Source organism: Salmo salar, chromosome ssa15 (genome assembly GCF_905237065.1).
Source record: "Salmo salar chromosome ssa15, Ssal_v3.1, whole genome shotgun sequence".
In the NCBI taxonomy this organism is placed as follows: Eukaryota; Metazoa; Chordata; class Actinopteri; order Salmoniformes; family Salmonidae; genus Salmo; species Salmo salar.
The window spans coordinates 88108542-88134284 of record NC_059456.1 but is presented as its reverse complement, the minus strand read 5'-3'; the positions used below and the strand labels follow the sequence as shown (position 1 = coordinate 88134284).

Sequence of the window (25743 nt, the reverse complement as noted above, 5' to 3'; positions counted from 1 at the left end):
ACTAACCGGTGGCCCTGCACATTGACTCTGTACCGGCACCCCCCTGTATATATTATTTTTTACTCCTCCTCTTTAATTACTTGTTACTTTTATCTCTTATTCTTATCCGTATTTTTTTAAACTGCACTGTCGGTTAGGGGCTCGTAAGTAAGCATTTCACTGTTGTATTCGGCGGATGTGACTAATAAAATGTGATTTGATTCATTATTATTCTACAATGTAGAAAAGTCAATATAAAGAAAAACCCTTGAATGGGTTGGTGTCCAAACTTTTCTGTGAACAATACAGCACTTTGACTACTTTTGATATAAAATGCTTTATAAATCAAATGTGATTAGCTTTATAAATGAATCATTTGATAATAGATATCACTGGCTGTTACTGTGTTCCAGCGCCATGATGACTGTGCCTCCCAGGAGCCCTCCGACTGTAACTGTGGAACTCTCAGAGACCATATCCTCCCCCCTTGGGCCATCTACCCTGTTATGAAGGTACAGGATAACCTACTGCCCTATGACAGGTGTCTAACACTGTAAAGCTCACATAAGGATATATTTTAAGGAACCTCAACTTAGTGAAATTACTTTTTTTATTCTCTTAAAAACAACATTCACTCACGTGCAATGGTAATAGTAGGATAGCTAAAATGTCTAGTTTGAGAAACAATACATCTGTATTTGACTATTATATGGTTATTGCTTGTTTTATATTATCTCTGGATTTGCTAAGTTGACTGTTCATCTCTCTCCTGACCCCATCAGGAGAAGCCAAACAGCATGAAGAACGGCTCCTCGAGCTCAGCCGACGACAGTGACCACAACACCACTCCTGATGGAAAGGTGCTTCAGGTACGTACTAGTCCCTGTCTAGGCCTTTCCCTGTTACAGGACTGCTGGATAGTAATTGGTGTGGGTAAATAAGCAACAGTGTCTACCTATTTTACCTTGTTTAGAGTCTAGAGAACTGTCAATAGGAAGTGCCCTCACAGCCATATTCCATTCAGGCTGTATGTCATCTGAATATACTGACAATATAGACATCATTGTATCCCATTTGTGAAACTGCTGTAATCTTTGAACTATATATCTCTGAACAGATTGATCCGGTCCCAGACACTCATCCTCTTTTAGTGTTTGTGAACCCTAAAAGTGGAGGCAAGCAGGGAGAAAGGTGATGCTACAAGTGAACACTCCTACACAAATGGGCATTTATGGTTGAATATAAAACAATGTCAATGTTTCTATTTTACAATTTCAAGTCCTATTTTATTCATTTCAGAGTTCTGCGTAAATTTCAGTATTTGCTGAATCCACGGCAGGTGTATAACCTATCCAATGGTGGACCTGGACCAGGGTAAGGTTTCCCATATGGATAACTGCAAATGATGTATCTAAGTATAGACCACTATTAGTATCAAATGAAAAACTACACTGTTTTACCTGCATCACAAATTGGACAACTGGGGTGTATTTAGCAGCTTTAAATCTTGAAATGACATTTAAGACATTTTACATTTTTAGGAGTCTGAGATTTGTTAGTGTGTGTGTGTGTGTGTGTGTGTGTGTGTGTATCTGGGCCTTAATATAAATTCATTACCAGTTCTCGTATTTACTGCTTGAATATGCAATGGTATTGGGATAGTTGGAACATCAAAGGCAATTAAATAGTTGCAAAGGGAGGGTATATTACTGGAAACGTTCACCAGTAAACTAACAGAAAACGTTCACGTTTTTTAATGGGAATTTTATCAGATGACATCTAGTGTTTGTTTTTTTGGTACTTTAGATTATCACAGGTATCTGTAATTACCTCTGGCCGTCTGTGGCCTTATCACATGTAATATATATAAAATAATCAAATAAGATGATTTTAAAATAAAAAATAGTGACAAAGCTGTAAAACATTTTACTTTAATGTTTTTCCGCCAAACTGGTGGCAGTTGTGAAAAAAGTTAAGTTGTAAGAATTTTACCGAAGTATCTCACGTTAAAGTTTCAGAAATAAATTACCCAGTAAATTTGATGGATTCTGGTCAAAAAACACTCAGTCGCAGGCTGTCAAAATTGCAAGGCAATGCAGCTCTGTGTGTTCAAAAGAAAGCAGACGGAAAAATAATTTCAGCGAAAGGGAAAGTGATGAACAGGGAGGTCATGCGCCACAAAAATATGTTGCACATGGTAAATACAGGGAGTGGTGAAAGTAAGGCAGCAAATCTTTGACATTACACAGAAAATCAATGCAGTGGGGGGCGCGAGACGAACAGTAAGCGACCATGGCCGCGGGAAGATGTTTTTGGGTTGGGGGTGCTATCGACGTGTAATAAAGGCGTAGTTCACTTTAAAATATATATTAGATATTTATTTTATTTCAATTTATCATGGGGTGCTGCAGCACTCTCAGCACCCCTATTTCCCACGGCTATGTAAGCGAGGTGAAGCATAGATGGCCAGACAGACTCGGAGCTAGAAAGAATAAAGGAGGATTGGCGGACAATGCTGTACTGCACTATACTGCTGTAGGACATGCAGTTGTAGACCTTTCGAAAGATCAGATACCTCCTCCACAGATTGAGGCTGAGCAGCAACAGCCAATCATTGTGAAGACAGAAGAGGAATGCTTGCCTGGCTACCCATCCACACCACTACAGCCAACTGACGTTTCTTCTCCATGATGAGTCTGGATTTGCCTCCCTCCGACGATTTCTAGAATGCAAACACATTCTGACCGTTCTGATTGGTCCGAAAAAACGATGGGTTAGACCAGAGCAGGCCTACATGATTGCATTATCAACTTTGATACTCTGGTTAAATTTTACGATTCAATCGCTGATGAATATGTTTTGTACAATGCCCCTCATTTTGAAGTCAAAGGACTTCTAGGATGGCAGTTTTAGATTGAACGTATGTAACGATAGAGCAGCAGAATTCAATTCAGGATGAGTTGTCAGGCAAGAGGAATGCCCCTTTGTGACAGAAACATCAATCCCTGTTGTGAAATCTGAGGGCGAGTTGTGTTAAACATGACTTTAGTTTTATTACATTAGATATGGGATTTTGCATTGCATTAATTGTATCACTTCATCTCCTCCATCTCTTGGAGGGTCTGCAGTTACTCCTGATGCTGTGACTCCAGTCCCACTGACACTACCTGACGCTGCATCAGTTTCACCACAGTTGGGCCCTGGCATTAGTGCAACAGTGGCCCTCATTTTGGAGAATGACCCCTATCAGAAACCCACCTCACAAAGAAAACAAAGTATCATCCACTCCCACCTTATGGGAAGCTGACAACACTACAGTCAATGTGCCAAGGGCTGCCCAACAGCTCCAGCTTGCTCAGTGCAGTCAGTGACATGGCCTTGACTGTTAATGACATGATGCAGCGGCAGGTTGAACACAGTCAGAATATGATGATGTGTCCAGGAGAGAATAGCCACAACTGTAGAGATGAGAAATGCTGGTCTCCCTCCTACTTCCCAACAGAAGTGAAACTATGTCAGTCTCCTAAAAATCAAGGCATGGCCTTGACTGACATGGCCTTGACTGTTGCTCATATTAAGCATCTCCAACCAATATTAAATCGGCTTCCTATTTCGCCAAAAAAAGCCTCCTTCATTCATGATGCCAAACATACCCTCGTAAAACTGACTATCCTACCGATCCTTGACTTCGGCGATGTCATTTACAAAATAGCGTCCAACACTCTACTTAGCAAACTGGATGGAGTCTATCACAAGGTCGCAGTTGTAAAATGTATACCGATATTGGCCTAAAAATAAATACTTTCCCCAGGAGTTAGTGATATTTCCCATTGCCTGATCATGGTTTTTCAGATCCCCTCTTCACTAATCTTTTTATGTTTAGCCTTTTTGTTATAAACTTATCACAACCGTGATGTTGATCTCCATGTTTGGAAGACTGTTCAGCATTTTTATATCTGATAGGAAAATCTCTCTTCTGGTTTAAAAATGATGTTTAGAAATAAAAAATATATATAACGCCTTTTTTTTTAACACTGACTGACCACTTTGTACACTCATATTTCAAGTAAACTTGAACGGCCTATTTCTCTCTGAGATGTCATAACCGTCAGTGAATATCACTGTTAGATCTTGTACTGCACCCCCAACATAATACAAAATGTGTTTCAGGCTGTGCTTCTTCAGAAATCTGAAGGATTACAGGATCTTGGTTTGCGGAGGGGATGGCACTGTGGGCTGGATACTTGATGCCATAGGTGGGGTCCAGTACACAATATTGGTAGACCATGTACTATACACTCAGTGGACAGTTTATTAGGTACACCACCCCATTCAGGAAAATGGTTCGCTCCTACAGTGAGTCACGTGGCCGTGGCTTGCAAAATAAAGCAGGCAGACAGGCCTCGAGGCATACAGTTACTGTTCGATTGAACATTAGAATGGGCAAAACGAGTGACCCAAGTGACTGAACGTGGTATGATTGTTGATGCCAGGCGTGCCGGTTCTAGTATCTCAGAAACGGCCACCCTCCTGGGCTTTTCACGCACAACAGTGTCTAGGGTTTGCCGAAAATGGAGCGACGAACCAAAAACATCCAGTCAGCGGCAGTCCTGTGGAAGAAAACAGCTCATTGATGAGAGGTCAAAGGAGAACGGTAAGAGTCGTGCAAGCTAACATGTGGGTCACAACAGCATCTCGGAATGCACAACTCGTCGGTCCTTGTCACAGATGGGTTATTGTAGCAGACGACCACACCAGGTTCCAATCCTAACTGCTAAAAACAAGAAGTGGCTCCGGTGGGCACGCGATCACCAACACTGGACATTTGAGGAGTGGAAAAACATTGCCTGTTCCAACGAATCCGATTCCTGTTTCGTCATGCTGATGGCAGTCAGGATTTGGTGTAAGCAGCACAAGTCCAAGGTCCCATTCTGCCTGGTGTCAACGGTACAGACTGTTGGCAGTAGTGTAACCGTGTGGGGAAAATGTTCATGCCCCGAAGAATTCAGGCTGTTTATGAGGCAAAGGGGGATCCGACCCAGGACTAGATGGGTGTACCATAAACTGGCCACTGAGTGTACATGCCAATAGGCAAGTCAATTTTAGTGTATGAGTAAAAACTATAAATTTTCTTACCAAACATGTTACAGAAATGGATTCCATGTAGTAACCTAGACATGAGTAATGCTGACTATCTCTCCTTCTCCCCTTCTGGTGCAATCAGAAAAAGCCAATCTTCAAGTGCGGCCACCTGTGGCTGTGTTACCCCTGGGCACAGGAAATGACCTTGCACGTTGTCTTAGATGGGGAGGAGGTGAGAAGGGTTCTTTTGTCATTTTTCATTCTGTTGTGTTCACGTATCATATTTCCTGTATCACGGGGTAAATTTAGCCAAAGGGGTAAGTTGAGCCACCCTTGTTTACAGGAATCCATACACAAAATGTATAATTTAACTAAACATTTAGGAAGAGGTCATCATTGTGAAGGAAGAAATCACATGGAAAAAGTGGTAAGCAAGTTGGATATAAAAAAAAATGTTTTACATTTACTGTAAGAGGTTTCATGATGCTCGTATCTAAACCTAAGGAGATTATTTTAAGATTGTTCTACACATCAGTGTGGGTCTACATAAACTTCAATATGAGGTCCTAAACCTAGCATGAAAATGCATCCTTGTAAGATTGAAGTCGGAAGTTTACATACATTTAGGTTGGAGTCATTAAAACTAGTTTTTCAACCACTCCACAAATTTCTTGTTAACAAACTATAGTTTTGGCAAGTCGGTTAGGACATCTACTTTGTGCATGACACAAGTAATATTTTCCAACAATTGTTTACAGACGGATTATTTCACTTATAATTCATTATCACAATTCCAGTGGGTCAGAAGTTTACATACACTAAGTTGACTGTGCCTTTAAACAGCTTGGAAAATTCCAGAAAATTATGTCATGGCTTTAGAAGCATCTGATAGGATAATTGACATAATTTGAGTCAATTGGAGGTGTACCCGTGGATGTATTTCAAGGCCTACCTTCAAACTCAGTGCCTCTTTGCTTGACATCATGGGAAAATTCTAAATAAATCAGCCAAGACCTCAGAAAACAATGTGTAGACCTCCACAAGTCTGGTTCATCTTTGAGCAATTTCCAAATGCCTGAAGGTACGACGTTCATCTGTACAAACAATAGTACGCAAGTATAAACAAAGCGCAGCGTGGTGAGTGTTCATATTAATGATTTAATAATAAGAAACACTTCAAACAAGAAAATGAACGACAGCCACCAGTTCTGTCAGGTCACAAAATGTACAAAACAGAAAATACCTACCCACAAACCAAAGGAAAACTGCCTAAGCTTAGCTGCCTAAGTATGACTCCCAATCAGCGACAACGATGTACAGCTGTCCCTGATTGAGAGCCATACCAGGCCAAAACAAAGAAATACAAAGCATAGAAAAAAGGACATAGAATGCCCACCCAAATCACACCCTGACCAAACCTAAATAGAGTCAATAAAAAAGGCTCTCTCAGGTCAGGGCGTGACACACTGGGAATGTGATGAATCAATAAATCATTCTCTCTACTATTATTCTGACATTTCACATTCTTAAAATAAAGTGGTGATCCTAACTGACCTAAGATGGAATTTTTACTAGGATTAAATGTCAGGAATTGTGAAAAACTGAGTTTAAATGTATTTGGCTAAGGTGTATGTTAACTTCTGACTTTAACTGTAGCTGTGTGGGCTAATATAGTCAATGTTTGTTAAAGTTGAGCAAATTGAAGTGTTTTCTTCCCAAGCGTAATGCAACGCATTATCGCTGGAAATGAGGTAACAGTAGGGCTTGGCCTGTGTTAAAAGTGTTTTTAAAAAGTACAAAGTGTTTGTTAGGCATGTTTTTTAGGTCTGTTAAAAGATGCTTAAAATTATTAAAAGACAAAAAAGCAATTGTGTTTGGGAAATAAAGATGGACATGATTTTAAACATTTAGTGGTAATATTTCATTCAGTACAGAAATTTGTAGGTGGCTTAACTTACAGTCCCGCGGCTCAGCTTATCCCAAACCTGGGGTAAGTTGTGCAAAGAGACCAATTTTTTTTTTTACAAGTATATTTTCTAAACTATCATGTTAATATGAATTCTGATTATTTCCAAGGATACAGAACATCCTGAAATATATGTAGATATCTTTGTGAGAAAGAATACTATATTTCCCTTGACGGAGTGATGCTGAATATAGTTGAGCCACTCTCCCCAATAGGTTATGATGGGACGGATCTGTGTCGGATCCTGAAGGAGATTGAGGGCAGCACCCCGGTGCTGATGGACCGCTGGAATGTAGAGGTGATCCTAGAGGACCCCCAGGAGATGGGTGACCCTGTGCCTTATGAGATCATCAACAACTACTTCTCCATCGGAGTGGTGAGTGAATGGAAAGTAGTTAGGACCTAACTTCTATCATGGTCCCAGATCGGTTTGTGCTGTCTTGCCAACTCCTATGGTTATTGTCATGCCAACATGGCAATGACCATAGGAGTTGGCAGGACAGCAAAAACTGATGTGTCCAGGCTACTTACTTATGGCACACACCAGATTGCTTTGTCAACTTTTTTATAACTTGTTCTGTGTTGACAGGATGCCTCTATTGCCCACCGGTTTCATACGCTGAGAGAGAAACACCCCCAGAAATTTAATAGCAGGTAAGAAAACTTGAATAACCAGGCTGGAGTCTGGTTATTCAGAGGGGACTAGCCTTTTAGGTGTAATCACCTTGTGCATGGTGTAAACAACCCTACGTTAATGCAAGAATGTTGTTCAATATTCTAGAATGAAGAACAAGTTGTGGTATTTTGAGTTTGCCACCTCTGAGACCATCTCTGCTTCATGCAAGAAACTGAATGAATGTCTTACAATTGAGGTGAGGATAGCAAACACACAGCTTTGCATCAACACATAGAAACATATAGTAACTTTATAAAAAAACATATACCCAACCAGTGTTGCGAGTAAAAGTAACACATTACAGTACTGTTACTTTTATGAGTAACAGAGTAACATAACAAGTTACTGTCTTCAAAATTGTTTTATATTATTATTTTTTCCATTACTTTCAGAATCTCTCAGCGTGTTGTGTATTTTTTAAGCCTTGTTTCCTGGAATTCATCTGTAGCTAGGCTCGTTTCCTAGGCTATCGTGAAACTGAAAATCAAAGAAAGATGGCAGCTGTGTTGTGTCCCCTGCTTAACCTTTTCCTTGTGGAAATACTCCCTTTTTTTGTGTTAATCAAAGAGAAAGAGAACAACATTTTTGTCAAATGCAAACTATGCACAGGCAGCAAGCATTAATGTCTTTGTCTAGAAACAAACACCACATCAAACCTGAAATAGCATCTGGAGATTGGCTACCAGCTCTGTGCCTTTGTGCACAAAGTTCCAGAAATGCGTGAAAGAGGAAAAATCTATAGGTCTACATATGACAATAAACAAAGATCCATAGGCCTAAATAATATTTCCAAGTGTTCTTACGAAATGTCCATATAAAAAATCAAAAATGTCTAATAAATACAATTCAAAACGGCAATAAAAAGTGTCATCACACAACTAAATTATATCTTGATAGGGTAACGTGGTGTAACTAGCTCCCCCTAAGAATAATGTCCAATTGCTGACACAAAAAAGCAAACAGTGGTAAAAATGTGCTATTTTAATGATGGTCATGCTTAGGGAAATAAGTGGCTACAGTTTGCACTTTTTTTCAAGTTGCCCTATTGGAGGGGTTGCCAGTTGCCTCCAACGCACTTACCTAAAATTTGTACTGCTTTATTAAAAACAGATTATAATTTGTATCTCTAAACAAATGGATTATTACAGGCTCCCCTAATGGTGTGTGTGTGTGTGTGTGTGTATATGTTATATATATATATATATATGTGTATATATATATACAGTGGGGCAAAAAAGTATTTAGTCAGCCACCAATTGTGGAAGTTCTCCCACTTAAAAAGATGAGACAGGCCTGTAATTTTCATCATTGGTACACTTCAACTATGACAGACAAAATAAGAAGAAAAAAAATCCAGAAAATCACATTGTAGGATTTTTTATGAATTTATTTGCAAATTATGGTGGAAAATAAGTATTTGGTCAATAACAAAAGTTTATCTCAATACTTTGTTATCCTGTTAGGGCTAGGGGGCAGTATTGACACGGCTGGATAAAAAAACATACCCGATTTAATCTGGTTACCACTCCTACCCAGTAACTAGAATATGCATATACTTATTACATATGGATAGAAAACACCCTAAATTTTCTAAAACTGTTTGAATGGTGTCTGTGAGTATAACAGAACTCATTTGGCAGGCAAAACCCTGAGACATTTTCTGACAGGAAGTGGATACCTGATGTGTTGTATTGACTTTAAACCTATCCCATTGAAAAACACAGGGGCTGAGGAATATTTTGGCACTTCCTATTGCTTCCACTAGATGTCACCAGCCTTTACAAAGTGTTTTGAGTCTTCTGGAGGGAGATCTGACCGAACAAGAGCCATGGAACGATGATGTCCCATTAGACACCTGGCGCGCGAGTTCATGTTGGGTACCCTCGTTCCAATACGTTATAAAAGAGTATGCATTCGTCCACCTTGAATATTATTCATGTTCTGGTTAAAAAAGGCCCTAATGATTTATACTATACAACGTTTGACATGTTTGAACGAACGTAAATATATTTTTTCCCCTCGTTCATGACGAGAAGTCCGGCTGGCTTAGATCATGTGCTAACAAGACGGAGATTTTTGGACATAAATGATGAGCTTTTTTGAACAAAACTACATTCGTTATGGACCTGTGATACCTGGAAGTGACATCTGATGAAGAGAATCAAAGGTAATGGATTATTTACATAGTATTTTCGATTTTAGATCTCCCCAACATGACGTCTAGTCTGTATCGCAACGCGTATTTTTCTGGGCGCAGTGCTCAGATTATTGCAAAGTGTGATTTCCCAGTAAGGTTATTTTTAAATCTGGCAAGTTGATTGCGTTCAAGAGATGTAAATCTATAATTCTTTAAATGACAATATAAGATTTTACCAATGTTTTCTAATTTTAATTATTTAATTTGTGACGCTGACTTGACTGCCGGTTATTGGAGGGAAACGATTTCCTCAACATCAATGCCATAGTAAAACGCTGTTTTTGGATATAAATATGAACTTGATAGAACTAAAAATGCATGCATTGTCTAACATAATGTCCTAGGAGTGTCATCTGATGGAGATTGTAAAAGGTTAGTGCATCATTTTAGCTGGTTTTATGGTTTTGGTGACCCTGTCTTTGAATTGACAAAACATTACACACAACTCTTGTAAATGTACTGTCCTAACATACTCTAAATTTATGCTTTCGCCGTAAAACCTTTTTGAAATCGTAAAACGTGGTTAGATTAAGGAGATGTTTATCTTTCAAAGGGTGTAAAATAGTTGTATGTTTGAAAAATTTGAATTTTGACATTTATTTGGATTCAAATTTGCCGCTCTTGAAATGCACCTGCTGTTGATGGAGTGCACCACGGGTGGCACGCTAGCGTCCCACCTAGCCCATAGAGGTTAAATACCCTTTGTTGGCAATGACACAGGTCAAACGTTTTCTGTAAGTCTTCACAAGGTTTTCACACACTGTTGCTGGTATTTTGGCCCATTCCTCCATGCAGATCTCCTCTAGAGCAGTGATGTTTTGGGGCTGTCGCTGGGCAACACGGACTTTCAACTCCCTCCAAAGATTTTCTATGGGGTTGAGATCTGGAGACTGGCTAGGCCACTCCAGGACCTTGAAATGCTTCTTACGAAGCCACTCCTTCGTTGCCCGGGCCGTGTGATTGGGATCATTGTCATGCTGAAAGACCCAGCCACGTTTCATCTTCAATGCCCTTGTTGATGGAAGGAGGTTTTCACTCAAAATCTCACGATACATGGCCCCATTCATTCTTTCCTTTACACGGATCAGTCGTCCTGGTCCCTTTGCAGAAAAACAGCCCCAAAGCATGATGTTTCCACCCCCATGCTTCACAGTAGGTATGGTGTTCTTTGGATGCAACTCAGCATTCTTTGTCCTCCAAACACAAAGTTATATTTTTGTTTAATCTGACCATATGACATTCTCCCAATCCTCTTCTGGATCATCCAAATGCTCTCTAGCAAACTTCAGACGGGCCTAGACATGTACTGGCTTAAGCAGGGGGACACATCTGGCACTGCAGGATTTGAGTCCCTGGCGGCGTAGTGTGTTACTGATGGTAGGCTTTGTTACTTTGGTCCCAGCTCTCTGCAGGTCATTCACTAGGTCCCCCCGTGTGGTTCTGGGATTTTTGCTCACCGTTCTTGTGATCATTTTGACCCCACGGGGTGAGATCTTACGTGGAGCCTCAGATCGAGGGAGATTATCAGTGGTCTTGTATGTCTTCCATTTCCTAATAATTGCTCCCACAGTTGATTTCTTCAAACCAAGCTGCTTACCTATTGCAGATTCAGTCTTCCCAGCCTGGTGCAGGTCTACAATTTTGTTTCTGGTGTCCTTTGACAGCTCTTTGGTCTTGGCCATAGTGGAGTTTGGAGGGTGGCTGTTTGAGGTTGTGGACAGGTGTCTTTTATACTGATAACAAGTTCAAACAGGTGCCATTAATACAGGTAACGAGTGGAGGACAGAGGAGCCTCTTAAAAAATAAGTTACAGGTCTGTGAGAGCCAAATCTTGCTTGTTTGTAGGCGACCAAATACTTACTTTCCACCATAATTTGCAAATAAATTCATTAAAAATCCTACAATGTGATTTTCTGGATTTTCTTTTCTCATTTTGTCTGTCATAGTTGACGTGTACCTATGATGAAAATTACAGGCCTCTCTCATCTTTTTAAGTGGGAGAACTTGCACAATTGGTGGCTGACTAAATACTTTTTTGCCCCACTGTATGTATGTATGTATGTATGTATGTGTGTATGTATATATATGTATATATGTATGTGTATGTATATATATATGTATATATGTGTATGTATGTATATGTGTATATATATATATGTGTGTATGTATATATATGTGTATATATATATGTGTGTGTGTGTATATGTATATGTGTGTATATATATATATGTGTGTATGTATATATATGTGTATATATATATGTGTGTGTGTGTATATGTATATGTGTATATATATATGTGTGTGTGTGTGTGTATATATATATATATATATATATATATATATATATATATATACACACACAACCTTTCAAAAGTTTGGGGTCACTTAGAAATGTCCTTGTTTTTGAAAGAAGCTGCTTTTGTCCATTTAAAATAACATCAAATTGGTCAGAAATACAGTGTAGACATTGTTAATGTAGTAAATGACTATTGTAGCTGGAAACGGCAGATTTATTTTAAATGGAATATCTACATAGGCGTAAAGAGGAACATTAGAAGCAACTATCACTCCAGTGTTCCAATGGCATGCTGTGTTAGCTAATCCAAGTTTATAATTTTAAAAGGCTAATTGATCATTAGAAAACCCTTTTGCAATTATGTTAGCACAGCTGAAAACTGTTCTGATTAAAGAAGCAATAAAACTGGCCTTCTTTAGACTAGTTGAGTATCTGGAGCATCATCATTTGTGGGATCGATTTCAGGCTCAAAATGACCAGAAACAAATAACTTTCTTCTGAAACTCGTCAGTCTATTCTTGTTCTGAGAAATGAAGGCTATTCCATGTGCGAAATAGCCAAGAAACTGAAGATCTCGTACAACGCCGTGTTCTACTCCCTTCACAGAACAACGCAAACAGGCTCTAACCAGAATAGAAAGATGAGTGGGAGGCCCCGGTGTACAACTGAGCAAGAGGACAAGTACTTTAGAGTGTCTAGTTTGAGAAACAGACTCCTCACAAGTCCTCAACTGGCAGCTTCATTAAATAGTACCGCATAACACCAATCTCAACGTCAACGGTGAAGAGGCGACTCCGGGATGCTCCAAGTTGCAAAGAAAAATACTTCTCTGTCCAGTGTCTGTGTTCTTTTGCCCATCTTAATCTTTTATTTTTATTGGCCAGTCTGAGATATGGCTTTTTCTTTGCAACTCTGCCTAGAAGGCCAGCATCCCGGAGTCGCCTCTTCACTGTTGATGTTGAGAGTTGTGTTTTGCCCCTTTTCCCGGCACTTATCATTCTAGCATGTCTTCTTCAGGTAGCGGGACAGTTCATCTTCCCAACGGCACATGTAACTCTTGCCTGTCACATTTGATGGCCCTTGATAATGTCCCAATTTTAATATCCAAATAGATACATCCGTTTTTCCCACATACATGAATCTCTCATCTGAGCCGCTACCACCATTCTTTCTGGTCCATTTCCCCCACCAGCACCCCAGGAGCATGAGAGAAATGTGTATGTTCTCACTCCACATGCACGGTCTCAGCACTCCTGCCGTCTGTACCCAGGTTTGGCTCGGACTCAGATTGGAGTTTATAAAGTCACTGTCGCATTGAACGCCTTTGTTGCTCTTTCTTCAGCCGGTTAGGAAGGATTTTGGGGTTCACATACACTGTTTGTGGTCAAATTATTCCTACATGCATTAAGACACCATCTGACGTCACCTTCCATGATAACCTATAGAGAGGACAGATTAGAACAACAGTTTTGTTTCAGGAAATCCAAACAAGAATTGACTATGACAAAATATTACATTCCCAACTTCTTAATAACATTATCTCTACGACAAATGTCAAAGAGCATAACAACATACTGTTAAAACCATTTTCAAACTTGGTTTATACTCCCTTATTTTACCGGCGACCTCTCAGAAGAGTTACCAGATCAGGGAGTTAGCACCCTAATCCATCTGGGAATCTCAACACTCCAGTAGACCCAATCTGGTGAAATTTGTATCGAAACAAAGACACAAATTAAATCAGCAATACACATATCACAATCCATTTGGAGTAACTGTCAACCATCATTAACATATATTTTTTCTTCTATATGCAGACTGAACAAAGTAAATGTGTATATTTACCCAAGGACCAGGGCCCAGGGAACTAGTCATTTTCCCTTCGAACACATGATTCACATCGTGATTCAAAAACAACATGTTAAATAAACTCTTGACAACTCCATAAGGAAATAATGGTATCCCATAAAGTAATGGTAAAATAGAATAGAGACTGGTGTTTCTCATTCATTTTATAATTAAATCCCACCCGTTTCGATAATTTCTAGTGAGATTGATCAGGCCTCACCAGAAAGTCAAGATACAGGGCATTTGACACCATTAAACATTTCCTCTCCCTTTTCTTTCCCTGTCCTTCCGAAAACATTTAAAAACATTTTTAACCTTTCTTTCATTCTGCATACCAAATTTAAAACCAAATTGAAAAGACCCCACTAAATAACAGGCCTTACTTATCTGGGAACTCCGTTTATGGCCTACTCCAGATACTTTTATACTTAAAACTGCCGAATATCCCTAACTGCTCTCCCCAAGACCACAGTCTCCGGGAACATTCCAACGAGAGATAATGAAACACCCTCTTTTGGAAAAGAAAGTGTAAATTTCCTTAGTATTCACTATGCTACATCTTAATCAGCAATCCAAAACAATTAATTATAAATCAAACATGATAGTGGTAAATCCTCTATCTTACTCCAATCATTAAACATTTGTTTTAATCCACCCCAACGTTTATGTATCTTTTATTTAGCATGTACTACCCTTAGACACAGCGACTTTATCTCACCACTGAGTCCAACGATGATTCAGAGGTCTCTTTTCCCCATGATTTTCCATAACCACCACACCACAATGTTCATGAACAAAAAAAATGTAAAAGTTAATTTTAGGTTTGGTAACCCCTATACTAATTCCTCGTGACCCCTCCACCCGTTCGTCCATTCTAGAAATCTATTTCAGAACAAGACGACATAAAATGTAAATCTATTTCATAATAAAACCACATTTTAACATCTTGACCATGTTCTGTTATAATATCCACCCTGCACAGCCAGAAGAGGACTGGCCACCCCTCATAGCCTGGTCCCTCTCTAGGTTTCTTCCTAGGTTTTTGGCCTTTCTAGGGAGTTTTTCCTAGGGAGTCTTTCCTAGCCACCGTGCTTCTTTCACATGCATTGCTTGCTGTTTGGGGTTTTAGGCTGGGTTTCTGTACAGCACTTTGAGAGATCAGCTGATGTACGAAGGGCTATATAAATTAATTTGATTTGATTTGAATGTCTCATAAGATAAAAAGCTCCCAAGATTTTCTGAGTGTTTGGCCAGATCATTTTAATTTGTTTCCTCTTTAGAATCCATCCCCCTGGCATTTCACCTAGATTCTTCAACCCAAAATACTTTTTCTTGTGGCAAATGTATCCAATTTCTCATCATAAGGAATCAGCGATATTTGTTCCCTGGCATCTATTAAAAGTTGTGTAAGACGTGATCTCATATGTCTTCCTTCACATAGAACTGTAATCTCTATGAACCACTATCGATCGTACCGATGTCATACACCGCTATGTGAAAGTTCCTGCCCTGCTACTTTCCGGAGGATTTATTGTTGCTCTTTTAAAAAAGATGCAAACGCTTGCATGGCAGCATTTCCTCCGATTGCAGCAGGCTCCATTCCCACTTTACACTCCTTTTTCCAATGACCAACAGCCCCACACCTAAAACAGAACTCTTTCTCCCACGCTTTGATGTTTTTCCGCTATGTTTCTTTCTTACCTTGGCCATTGAAACTATAGTTAGTGACTTTCCCTGTGGCCGTATTAACCCCTCGCACGTCTGCGAAGTGAGCGGAGTTATATTCCACTCTCAAAGCATCTTGCTCTATTTCATCCACAACCCCCGCAATTGCCGTTTTGATCACAGGTTTCAAACCTGATATCAAAGCCAAAGTAGAAATTCTATCAATGTACTCCCGTACCCAGTCTTTCTGTAGCTGAGTACATCTACTAATTCCGGGTTTATCGGTTGATATTTTTTGTTGAGATAATGCTGACATCAAAACGCTGGTATATTGAGCTTTAATTATGGTTTTGTCATTGTGCCAAGTCATAATTGCCTCCCTGAATTTATCAGATTGGAATTGTCCGTCAGCCAGGAAATGCTGACCAATCTTATCCAGTTTGGTCAATTGTTCCCATATTCGAGCTGAATTGGTAGAATGCTTGTGTGCTTCTTTCAGCCTCCATGACTTTATTAAAAATCCTCTAGCTCCGCTTTACCGGGAAAATCAGGGCCATCTGTTGCCATATCAATAGTTATTCCGAAACCTCCCTTGACAGTGTGCAGGGTGTTTAGATTTATTCACTCCTGTCTATAATACACACCTTCTATTAATGATTTTCCAAGGTAGAGCTACCCACTTCCCCGGATAATAGTTATGGTATTTGTGGCTATTAATTGGTCACAGCACTTAATACCTTGTATTAGAACCTATACTATAGCGTCTGCAAATGTATTACTGGAGAATACGGATTACCTAATGTCTTATTCCAGTGTTGTGCCTCAAATATCACTGTTGATAACACACATTACCAAATCTATTCAGACTTGTCTTCCTATTTCCACGTAATCTTTCATGGTTCCCCCTCCCCATAGGGCATAAACCAACCTCTCTCCTTATTGCTACTGCTAAATCACGTAACTCAAACTGTGTTTGAATATCTTATTGCTTTTCTTTTAACCATGCATGTGGCTTACCTTCAGAATTTATAGGCAACCTTCTTATCATTATCCACATACACTCTACTGCCTCACTGTCACTGCAGCTGGGACTTTCATCCCTTTTACAGATCTCACAGGGGAATATCCCCACTAGGGACCTATCATATATGGAACCTACCCTACACTGTATTGTCACTCATGGATCTCACAGCGGAAAACCTCCACTCGGGACCTATCCTTATGGAACCTACCCTACACCTTATTTTTACCTGGATCTCGCAGAGGAAAACCTCCACTCGGGACCTATCCTTATGGAACCTACCCTACACCTTATTTTTACCTGGATCTCGCAGAGGAAAACCTCCACTCGGGACCTATCCTAATGGAACCTACCCTACACCTTATTTTTACCTGGATCTCGCAGAGGAAAACCTCTACTCGGGACCTATCCTTATGGAACCTACCCTACACCTTATTTTTACCTGGATCTCGCAGAGGAAAACCTCCACTCGGGACCTATCCTAATAGAACCTAACCTACACCAGATATTTACGACCGGTCATTACACAATGGACCTACTGAATAAACTCAGGTTTTCTAGGTCCGTATCCTATAATTGTTCAGCCTACGATTCTAATCTCCCCAAGATGTCAGAATTAGTGATAACAGGTGTAGGAACTGTGCCTACCTTATTTCTGGTGCCGGCTCCTGTTTCTCTGATTCGGAAATCTCTAGTTCAACTGCAAATCTTGGTGAATCCCTTTTGTGACGCCAACTGTTAGGTTCTAATTTTCAGAGTAAAAACTCAACGGACAATATGAAAGCTCAAACCAATTTTATTCTTCCTAGAGGATCAATACAGCTGCATTAGACGAGGACATATTCATACAAGCACTGATTTTTACATTTTACATTTTAGTCATTTAGCAGACGCTCTTTTCCAGAGCGACTTACAGTAGTGAATGCATACAATTCATACATTTTTTTTTTTTTGTACTGATATTTAAACCTTTCTCCTATGCTGAGTCTCCTACACATCTGAACAAACATTGTATCTTTATTGGTTGGCAGGAAACTAAGTGATACGGGCCATAAACTTTTCTTTCTCCCTTAAAGGGATCTGACCTGACCTCGACCCCCTTCATCACTAATCCATGGCTGTCTCCACTTATCAATGCCTTGCGCATGTGATCGCATTCCCTACACTCAGCACATTCCAGGCTTAATTGCACCCACTATATACTTTCCTCTTACAGATAGCCATTAACCTCTGGTGTAGCCCCTCGCCTATGGCACCCCTCAGGTATCTATTACAACTAATGATGAATAACATTTAAAGTTCAGAAATCCAAACCTATCAATGGAAAATAATGCTTCTCCATGAAAGGTGAGTTCCACTCCGCTAGCGCGTCGATAGTCAGCAAGCAAGCATATATTATTTTATTACATGAGGATTGTTAACACAGCTGACCTGATAGTTATGTGGTATGTTTAGCTCATTATGGCATCTCATTAAGTTGCACTGTCTGCCTGATGTTGTACGTCCCTCAGTGCTGCGGCACCCCTTTGGACCTGAGTGGCCTTTCTATGGAGGGGATAGCAGTCCTCAACATTCCCAGCATGCACGGTGGATCCAACCTGTGGGGAGAAGCCAAGAAGAGTGAATCCAAGTGCTTGATGAATCCTCAGGAAATGCCTGAGGTTATTGTCGACCCTGAAATCCTGAAAGTCAGTGGACAAGGTACAGTGAAATCCCTTGGCTTGATCCAAGGGCTCAAGGTTTCAAAATGTTAAGTTGTGCCCATGTCTGGTATTGAATATTATTAGAATATCATGTGAGATGTTTTAGATATCCATTTCAAGAGGTCTGTTCTCATGTCACAGCTGTTAAATGAGGACTGTTGGTATTTTTATTGGAAGATGCACTTGACCCTGGATGGGTTGTGAAGTAGGTTTGAACAGCTTAGTCTCAGACTAAAAACTGTACTGCCTCTGTGTGAATTGCATGTTCAGTGTTTCCATCTTCCATGACAGACCTCAGTGACCGGCGTTTGGAAGTGGTTGGTCTAGAAGGGGCCATGGAGATGGGGCAGATATATACTGGACTTAAGAGTGCTATAAGACTAGCAAAAACCTCACAAATTACAATCAGGTGAGTGTTTGCGACATGTTGAGACATGTACAGACTAGCTGAGATATCACAGTATGATGTGGGATGATTATTTTTACACCTTGCACCTTTATAAAAAATGATTCCATCCTCACTACTAATGCTGCCTTCATGACCAACTGGGAAGGTGGTAATTACCCATTGTAAAGTCTTAAATACAAGATGGGTGTATTCACGTTTTGAACTGAGAAATTCCATCAAATGTGTAGGTCATGAGAAAGTTTTGATTATTTTGCTATTTTTTGCCCATAAAAGGTAGATGTGTGTGTGTGTGTATGTATGTATGTATGTATGTATGTATGTATGTATGTATGTATGTATGTATGTATGTATATATATATACACACACACACACACACACATCTACTGTTCAACAGTTTGGGGTCACTTAGAAATTAAAATAACATCAAATTGATCAGAAATACAGTGTAGACATTGTTAATGTTGTAAATAACTATTGTAGCTGGAAACGGCAGTTTTTTTATGGAATATCTACATAAGAAGAAAGTTCTTTGTTTCTGGACATTTTGAGCCTGTAATTGAACCCACAAACACTGATTCTCCAGATACTCAACTTGTCTAAAGAAGGCCAGTTTTATTGCTTCTTTAATTAGAACCGCAGTTTTCAGCTGTGCTAACATAATTGCAAAAGGGTTTTCTAATGATCAATTAGCCTTTTAAAATGATAAACTTGGATTAGCTAACACAACGTGCCATTGGAACACAGGAATGATGGTTGCTGATAATTGACCTCTGTACAGAACTCGCCTATTTAGATATTCCATTAAAAGAAATCAGCCGTTTCCAGCTACAATAGTAATTTACAACATTAACAATGTCTACACTGTATTTCTCATCAATTTGATGTTATTTTAAATCGACAAAAAATTGTTTTTCTTTCAAAAACAAGGACATTTCTAAGTGACCCCAAACTTGTGTGCGTATATATTTATTTTTATTTTTTATTTAACCTTTATTTAACTAGGCAAGTCAGACAGCCTACCAGGGAACAGTAGGTTAACTGCCTTGTTCAGGGGCAGAACGACAGATTTCTACCTTATTAGCTCTGGGATTCGATCCAGCAACCTTTCAGTTACTGGCCCAACACTCTAACCACTAGGCTACCTGCCACCACTAGGCTACCTGCCCTATATCCAGAGCTGCTTTCACTTTTTAAAATCAGAAGGAAGATAAACAGAATCAATTTAGTATCAATAATTTGTACAACTGCTGAAGATGCCACCATGCTTGCTGTCTTTTTTTGTTGACAAATGACGTCAGAGGTGCAAGTGGGAAACTCGGAGCTTGGGGATGATAGATGAGTTTCCCACTAGTAATTACCAGTTGGAGGGGCGTTAAAGTGTATTTTTCCCAGTTGTATTCTGGTATTTACAAAATTCCGAGATGTTGTGAACACAGAATTATCTCCCTTATGTTTCTGTCCATCTCTCAGGACTAAGAAACCTTTACCGATGCAGATAGACGGAGAGCCCTGGATGCAGCCACCCTGTACGGTGAGTGCTAGGAACCCAGATTGAGTTCAGGGTAACAGATTGTTTTAAGAGTTTTTAAAGCAAGTTCTATTGCTAGAGACCATGGAGCTTGTTGCTATTTCTTACATTGTTACCCCAGGTAATCTTAGGTTTTTGTTACATACAGTCGGGAGGAACTATTGGATATAAGAGCAACGTCAACTCACCAACATTACGACCAGGAATACGACTTTCCCGAAGCGGATCCTCTGTTTGGCCTACCACCCAGGACAATGGATCGGATCCCAGCCGGCGACCCAAAACAACGGCGCCGTAGAAGGCGCAGACTGAGCGGTCTTCTGGTCAGGCTCCGTAGACGGGCACATCCGCACCGCTCCCGAGCATACTACTCGCCAATGTCCAGTCTCTTGACAACAAGGTAGACGAAATCCGAGCAAGGGTAGCATTCCAGAGAGACATCCGAGACTGTAACGTTCTTTGTTTCACGGAAACATGGCTCACTCGAGACACGCTATCAGAGTCGGTACAGCCACCTGGTTTCTTCACGCATCGCGCCGACAGAAACAAGCATCTCTCTGGTAAGAAGAAGGGCGGGGGTGTATGCCTTATGATTAACGAGACGTGGTGTGATCATAACAACATACAGGAACTCAAGTCCTTTTGTTCACCTGATTTAGAATTCCTCACAATGAAATGCCGACCGCATTATTTACCAAGAGAATTCTCTTCGATCATAATCACAGTCGTGTATATTCCCCCCCAAACAGACACATCGACGGCCCTGAAATAACTTCATTGGACTCTATGTAAACTGGAAACCACATATCCTGAGGCTGCATTTATTGTAGCCGGGGATTTTAACAAGGCTAATCTGAAAACAAGGCTCCCCAAATTCTATCAGCATATCGATTGTGCTACCAGGGCTGGCAAAACCCTAGACCACTGTTATTCTAACTTCCGCGACGCATATAAGGCCCTCCCCCGCCCTCCCTTCGGAAAAGCTGACCACGACTCCATTTTGTTGCTCCCAGCCTATAGACAGAAACTAAAAGAGGAAGCACCCGCGCTCAGGTCTGTTCAACGCTGGTCCGACCAATCGGATTCCACGCTTCAAGATTGCTTCGATCACGTGGACTGGGATATGTTCCGCATTGCGGCTAACAACAACATTGATGAATACGATGATTCGGTGTGAGAGTTTATTAACAAGTGCATCGGTGATGTTGTACCCACAGCGTCTATTAAAACATTTCCCAACCAGAAACCGTGGATTGATGGCAGCATTTGCGCAAAACTGAACGTGTGAACCACTGCTTTTGATCAGGTCAAGGTGACCGGAAACATGACCGAATACAAACAGTGTAGCTATTCCCTCCAAGGTAATCAAACAAGCGTCAGTACAGAGACAAAGTGGAGTCGCAATTCAACAGCTCAGACATGAGGTATGTGGCAGGGTCTACAGTCAATCACAGACTACAAAAGAAAAACCATCCCCGTCGCGGATCACGATGCCTTGCTCCCAGACAGACTAAACAACTTTTTTGCTCACTTTGAGGACAATACAGTGCCACTGACACGGCCCGCTACCAAAACCTGCGGGCTATCCTTCACTGTAGCCAACGTGAGTAAAACATTTAAACGTGTTAACCCTCGCAAGACTGCAGGCCCAGACGGCATCCCCGGCCTCGTCCTAAGAGCATGCGCAGACCAGCTGGCTGGTATGTTTACAGACATATTCAATCAATCCTTATCCCAGTCTGCTGTCCCCACATGCTTCAAGAGGGCCACCATTGTTCCTGTTCCCAAGAAAACTAAGGTAACTGAGCTAAATGACTACCGCCCTGTAGCACTCACTTCCGTCATCATGAAGTGCTTTTAGAGACTAGTCAAGGACCATATCACCTCCACCCTACCTGACACCCTAGACCTACTCCAATTTGCTTACCGCCCCAATAGGTCCACAGACAACGCAATCGCCATCACACTGCCCTAACCCATCTGGACAAGAGGAATACCTATTTAAGAATGCTGTTCATCGATTACAGCTCAGCGTTTAACACCATAGTACCCTCCAAACTCGTCATTAAGCTCGAGACACTGGGTCTCGACCCCGCCCTGTGCAACTGGGTCCTGGACTTCCTGACGGACCGCCCCCAGGTGGTGAGGGTAGGTAACAACATCTCCACCCCACTGATCCTCAACACTGGGTCCCCACAAGGGTGCGTTCTCAGCCCTCTCCTGTACTCCCTGTTCACCCACGACTGCGTGGCGATACACACCTCCAACTCAATCATCGAGTTTGCAGACGACAGTACAGTGGTAGGCTTGATAACCAACAACGACAAGACGGCCTACAGGGAGGAGGTGAGGGCCCTCGGAGTGTGGTGTCAGGAAAATAACCTCACACTCAATGTCAACAAAACAAAGGAGATGATCGTGGACTTCAGGAAACAGCAGAGGGAGCAGCCCCTTATCTACATTGACGGGACAGTAGTGGAGAGGGTGGAGAGTTTTAAGTTCCTCGGCGTACACATCACGGACAAACTGAAATGGTCCACCCACACACACAGCGTGGTGAAGAAGGCGCAGCAGCGCCTCTTCAACCTCAGGAGGCTGAAGAAATTCGTCTTGTCACCAAAAACACTCACAAACTCTGCAAAATCGAGAGCATACTGTCGGGCTGTATCACCACCTGGTACGGCAGCTGCTCCGCCCATAACCGGAAGGCTCTCCAGAGGGTAGTGAGGTCTGCACAACGCATCACCGGGGTCAAACTACCTGCCCTCCAGGACACCTACACCACCCGATGTCACAGGAAGGCCAAAAAGATCATCAAGGACAACAACCACCCGAGCCACTGCCTGTTCACCCCGCTATTATCCAGAAGGCAATGTCAGTACAGGTGCATCAAAGTGGGGACCGAGAGACTGAAAAACAGCTTCTATCTCAAGGCCATCAGACTGTTAAACAGCCATCACTAACATTGAGTGGCTACTGCCAACATACTGACTCAACTCCAGCCACTTTAATAATGGAAAAATTGATGTAATCAATTTATCACTAGCCACTTTATATAATGTTTACATACCCTACATTACTCATCTCATATGTATATATTGTACGCTATACCATCTACTGCATTTGCCATCTTGATGTAATTAAATGTATCACTAGCCACTTTAAACAATGCCACTATATATAATGTTCTCATACCCTACATTACTCATCTCATATGTATATACGGTACTCTTACCATCTACTGCATCTTGCCTATGCCGTTCGGCTATCACTCATTTATATATTTTTATGTACATATTCGTATTCATTCCTTTACACTTGTGTGTGTGTGTGTGTGTGTGTATAAGGTAGTTGTTGTGGAATTGTTAGGTTATATTACTTGTTAGATATTACTGCATGGTCGGAACTAGAAGCACAAGCATTTCGCTACACTTGCATTAACATCTGCTAACCATGTGTATGTGACAAATACATTTGCTTTGATTTAATAACATGTTAATATAACATGGTAATATGTTGGTAACAAGTACGTAGACATGGTAATAACATGGTCATTTGAGTAACACAACCTTTCACTCATATTCCCCCTTCAGATTCACATCACACACAAGAACCAGGCCAATATGCTGACGGGTCCCCAGAGCCGCTCCAGCTTCTTCAGCTCAAAGTAGTAGCCTGCTCCCTGGCTACACGCAGTAACATGGCCTATATGCACTTGCTTATTATTTTACATTGTGAAATGACAGAAGCAACTTGGTTTGTGAAACCAGTTGGTATATGCATATTTTAGAGAAATAGGTTGACCAACATTTTAAGAAAGTTCAACACATATTATTTTGTTTGTTCTGCCTCAATACAAGACGATATTATGAAAACATTGCCAACTACAGCTATATGATAGCCTTATATATGACTCTGGACAACAAGTTAAGAGCTTTTAGTGGGTTTTATGTGCCTTTGACCACATTTTTTGCCAAATTCACCTTATGCGTTATCAAGGGGACAAAGACTGCTGGGTTGCACAGTCTAAGATATTGGTATCCGCTTGAAAAGTTGGAGTTAAATGTTTATTCAATAAGATTATTTTAACTGCATTTTCCTTAATTGTTATTGCGTTTTTGTAGGATAATTTAAATGTATACAGTACCAGTCAAAAGTTTGGACACGCCTACTCATTAAAGGGTTTTTCTTTATTTTTACTATTTTCTACATTGTAGAATAATAGTGAAGACATCAAAACTATGAAATAACACATGGAATCATGTAGTAACCCCAAAAAAGTGTTAAACAAATCAAAATATATTTTAGATTCTTCAAAGTAGCCAACCTTTGCCTTGATGACAGCTTTGAATTCTCTCAACCAGCTTCATGAGGTAGTCACCTGGAAGGCTTTTCCAACAGTCTTGAAGGAGTTCCCACATATGCTGAGCACTTGTTGGCTGCTTTTCCTTCACTCTGCGGTCCAACTCATCCCAAACCATCTCAATTGCGTTGAGGTTGGGTGATTGTGGAGGCCAGGTCATCTGATGCAGCACTCTTCTTCTTGTCAAATAGCCCTTACACAGCCTGGAGGTGTCCTGTTGAAAAACAAATGATAGTCACACTAAGCGTAAACCAGATGGGATGGTGTATCGCTGCAGAATGATGTGGTAGCCATGCTGGTTAAGTGTGCCTTGAATTCTAAATAAATCACAAACAGTGTCACCAGCAAAGCACCATCACACCACCTCCATGCTTTACGGTGGGAACCACACATCCGTTCATCTACTCTGCGTCTCACAAAGACATGGCAGTTGGAACCAAAGATCGCGAATTTGGACTCATCAGACCAAAGGACAAATATCCACCGGTCTAATGTTTCTTGGCCCAAGCAAGTCTCTTCTTCTTATTGGTGTCCTTTAGCAGTGGTTTATTTGCAGCAATTTGACCAGGAAGAACTGATTCACACAGTCTCCTCTGAACAGTTGATGTTGATGTGTCTTGAACTTGAACTCTGTGAGGGGCAATCTGAGGTGCAGTTAATTGCCGATTTCTGAGGCTGGTAACTCAAATGAACTTATCCTCTGCAGCAGAGGTAACTCTGGGTCTTCCTTTCCTGTGACGGTCCTCAATTGAGACCGTTTCATTATAGCATTTTATGTTTTTTTGCGACTGCACTTGAAGAAACTTTCAAAGTTCTTGAAATGTTCCTTTTTGACTGACCTTCATGTCTTAAAGTAATGATGGACTGTCGTTTCTCTTTGCTTATTTGAGCTGGTCTTGTCATAATATGGACTTGGTCTTTTACCAAATAGGGCTATCTTATGTATACCACCCCTACCTTGTCACAACACAACTGATTTGGCTCAAACATATTAAGAAGGAAAGAAATT

General features: G+C 40.7%; 1 protein-coding gene across 4 annotated transcripts in view; it reads left to right on the top strand.

The window, feature by feature from the left end:
* LOC106572530 (diacylglycerol kinase beta) overlaps positions 1–24640 on the top strand; it is a 50207-nt gene extending 25567 nt beyond the window's left edge. For 2 of the 4 annotated variants that reach the window (XM_045696247.1, XM_045696249.1), the window contains 13 exons: positions 393–491; positions 762–848; positions 1097–1170; positions 1279–1353; positions 4150–4235; positions 5204–5293; positions 7243–7403; positions 7617–7681; positions 7809–7899; positions 18242–18431; positions 18725–18842; positions 20314–20374; positions 23965–24640. In XM_045696247.1, coding sequence (XP_045552203.1) covers positions 393–491; positions 762–848; positions 1097–1170; positions 1279–1353; positions 4150–4235; positions 5204–5293; positions 7243–7403; positions 7617–7681; positions 7809–7899; positions 18242–18431; positions 18725–18842; positions 20314–20374; positions 23965–24042 — 1275 coding nt within the window. In that variant the 3' untranslated portion in view covers positions 24043–24640. The remainder of the gene's footprint in view (positions 1–392; positions 492–761; positions 849–1096; positions 1171–1278; positions 1354–4149; positions 4236–5203; positions 5294–7242; positions 7404–7616; positions 7682–7808; positions 7900–18241; positions 18432–18724; positions 18843–20313; positions 20375–23964) is intronic. The other 2 variants (XM_014146773.2, XM_014146772.2) reach the window with 1 other exon arrangement.
* Positions 24641–25743: the final 1103 nt, after the last annotated feature.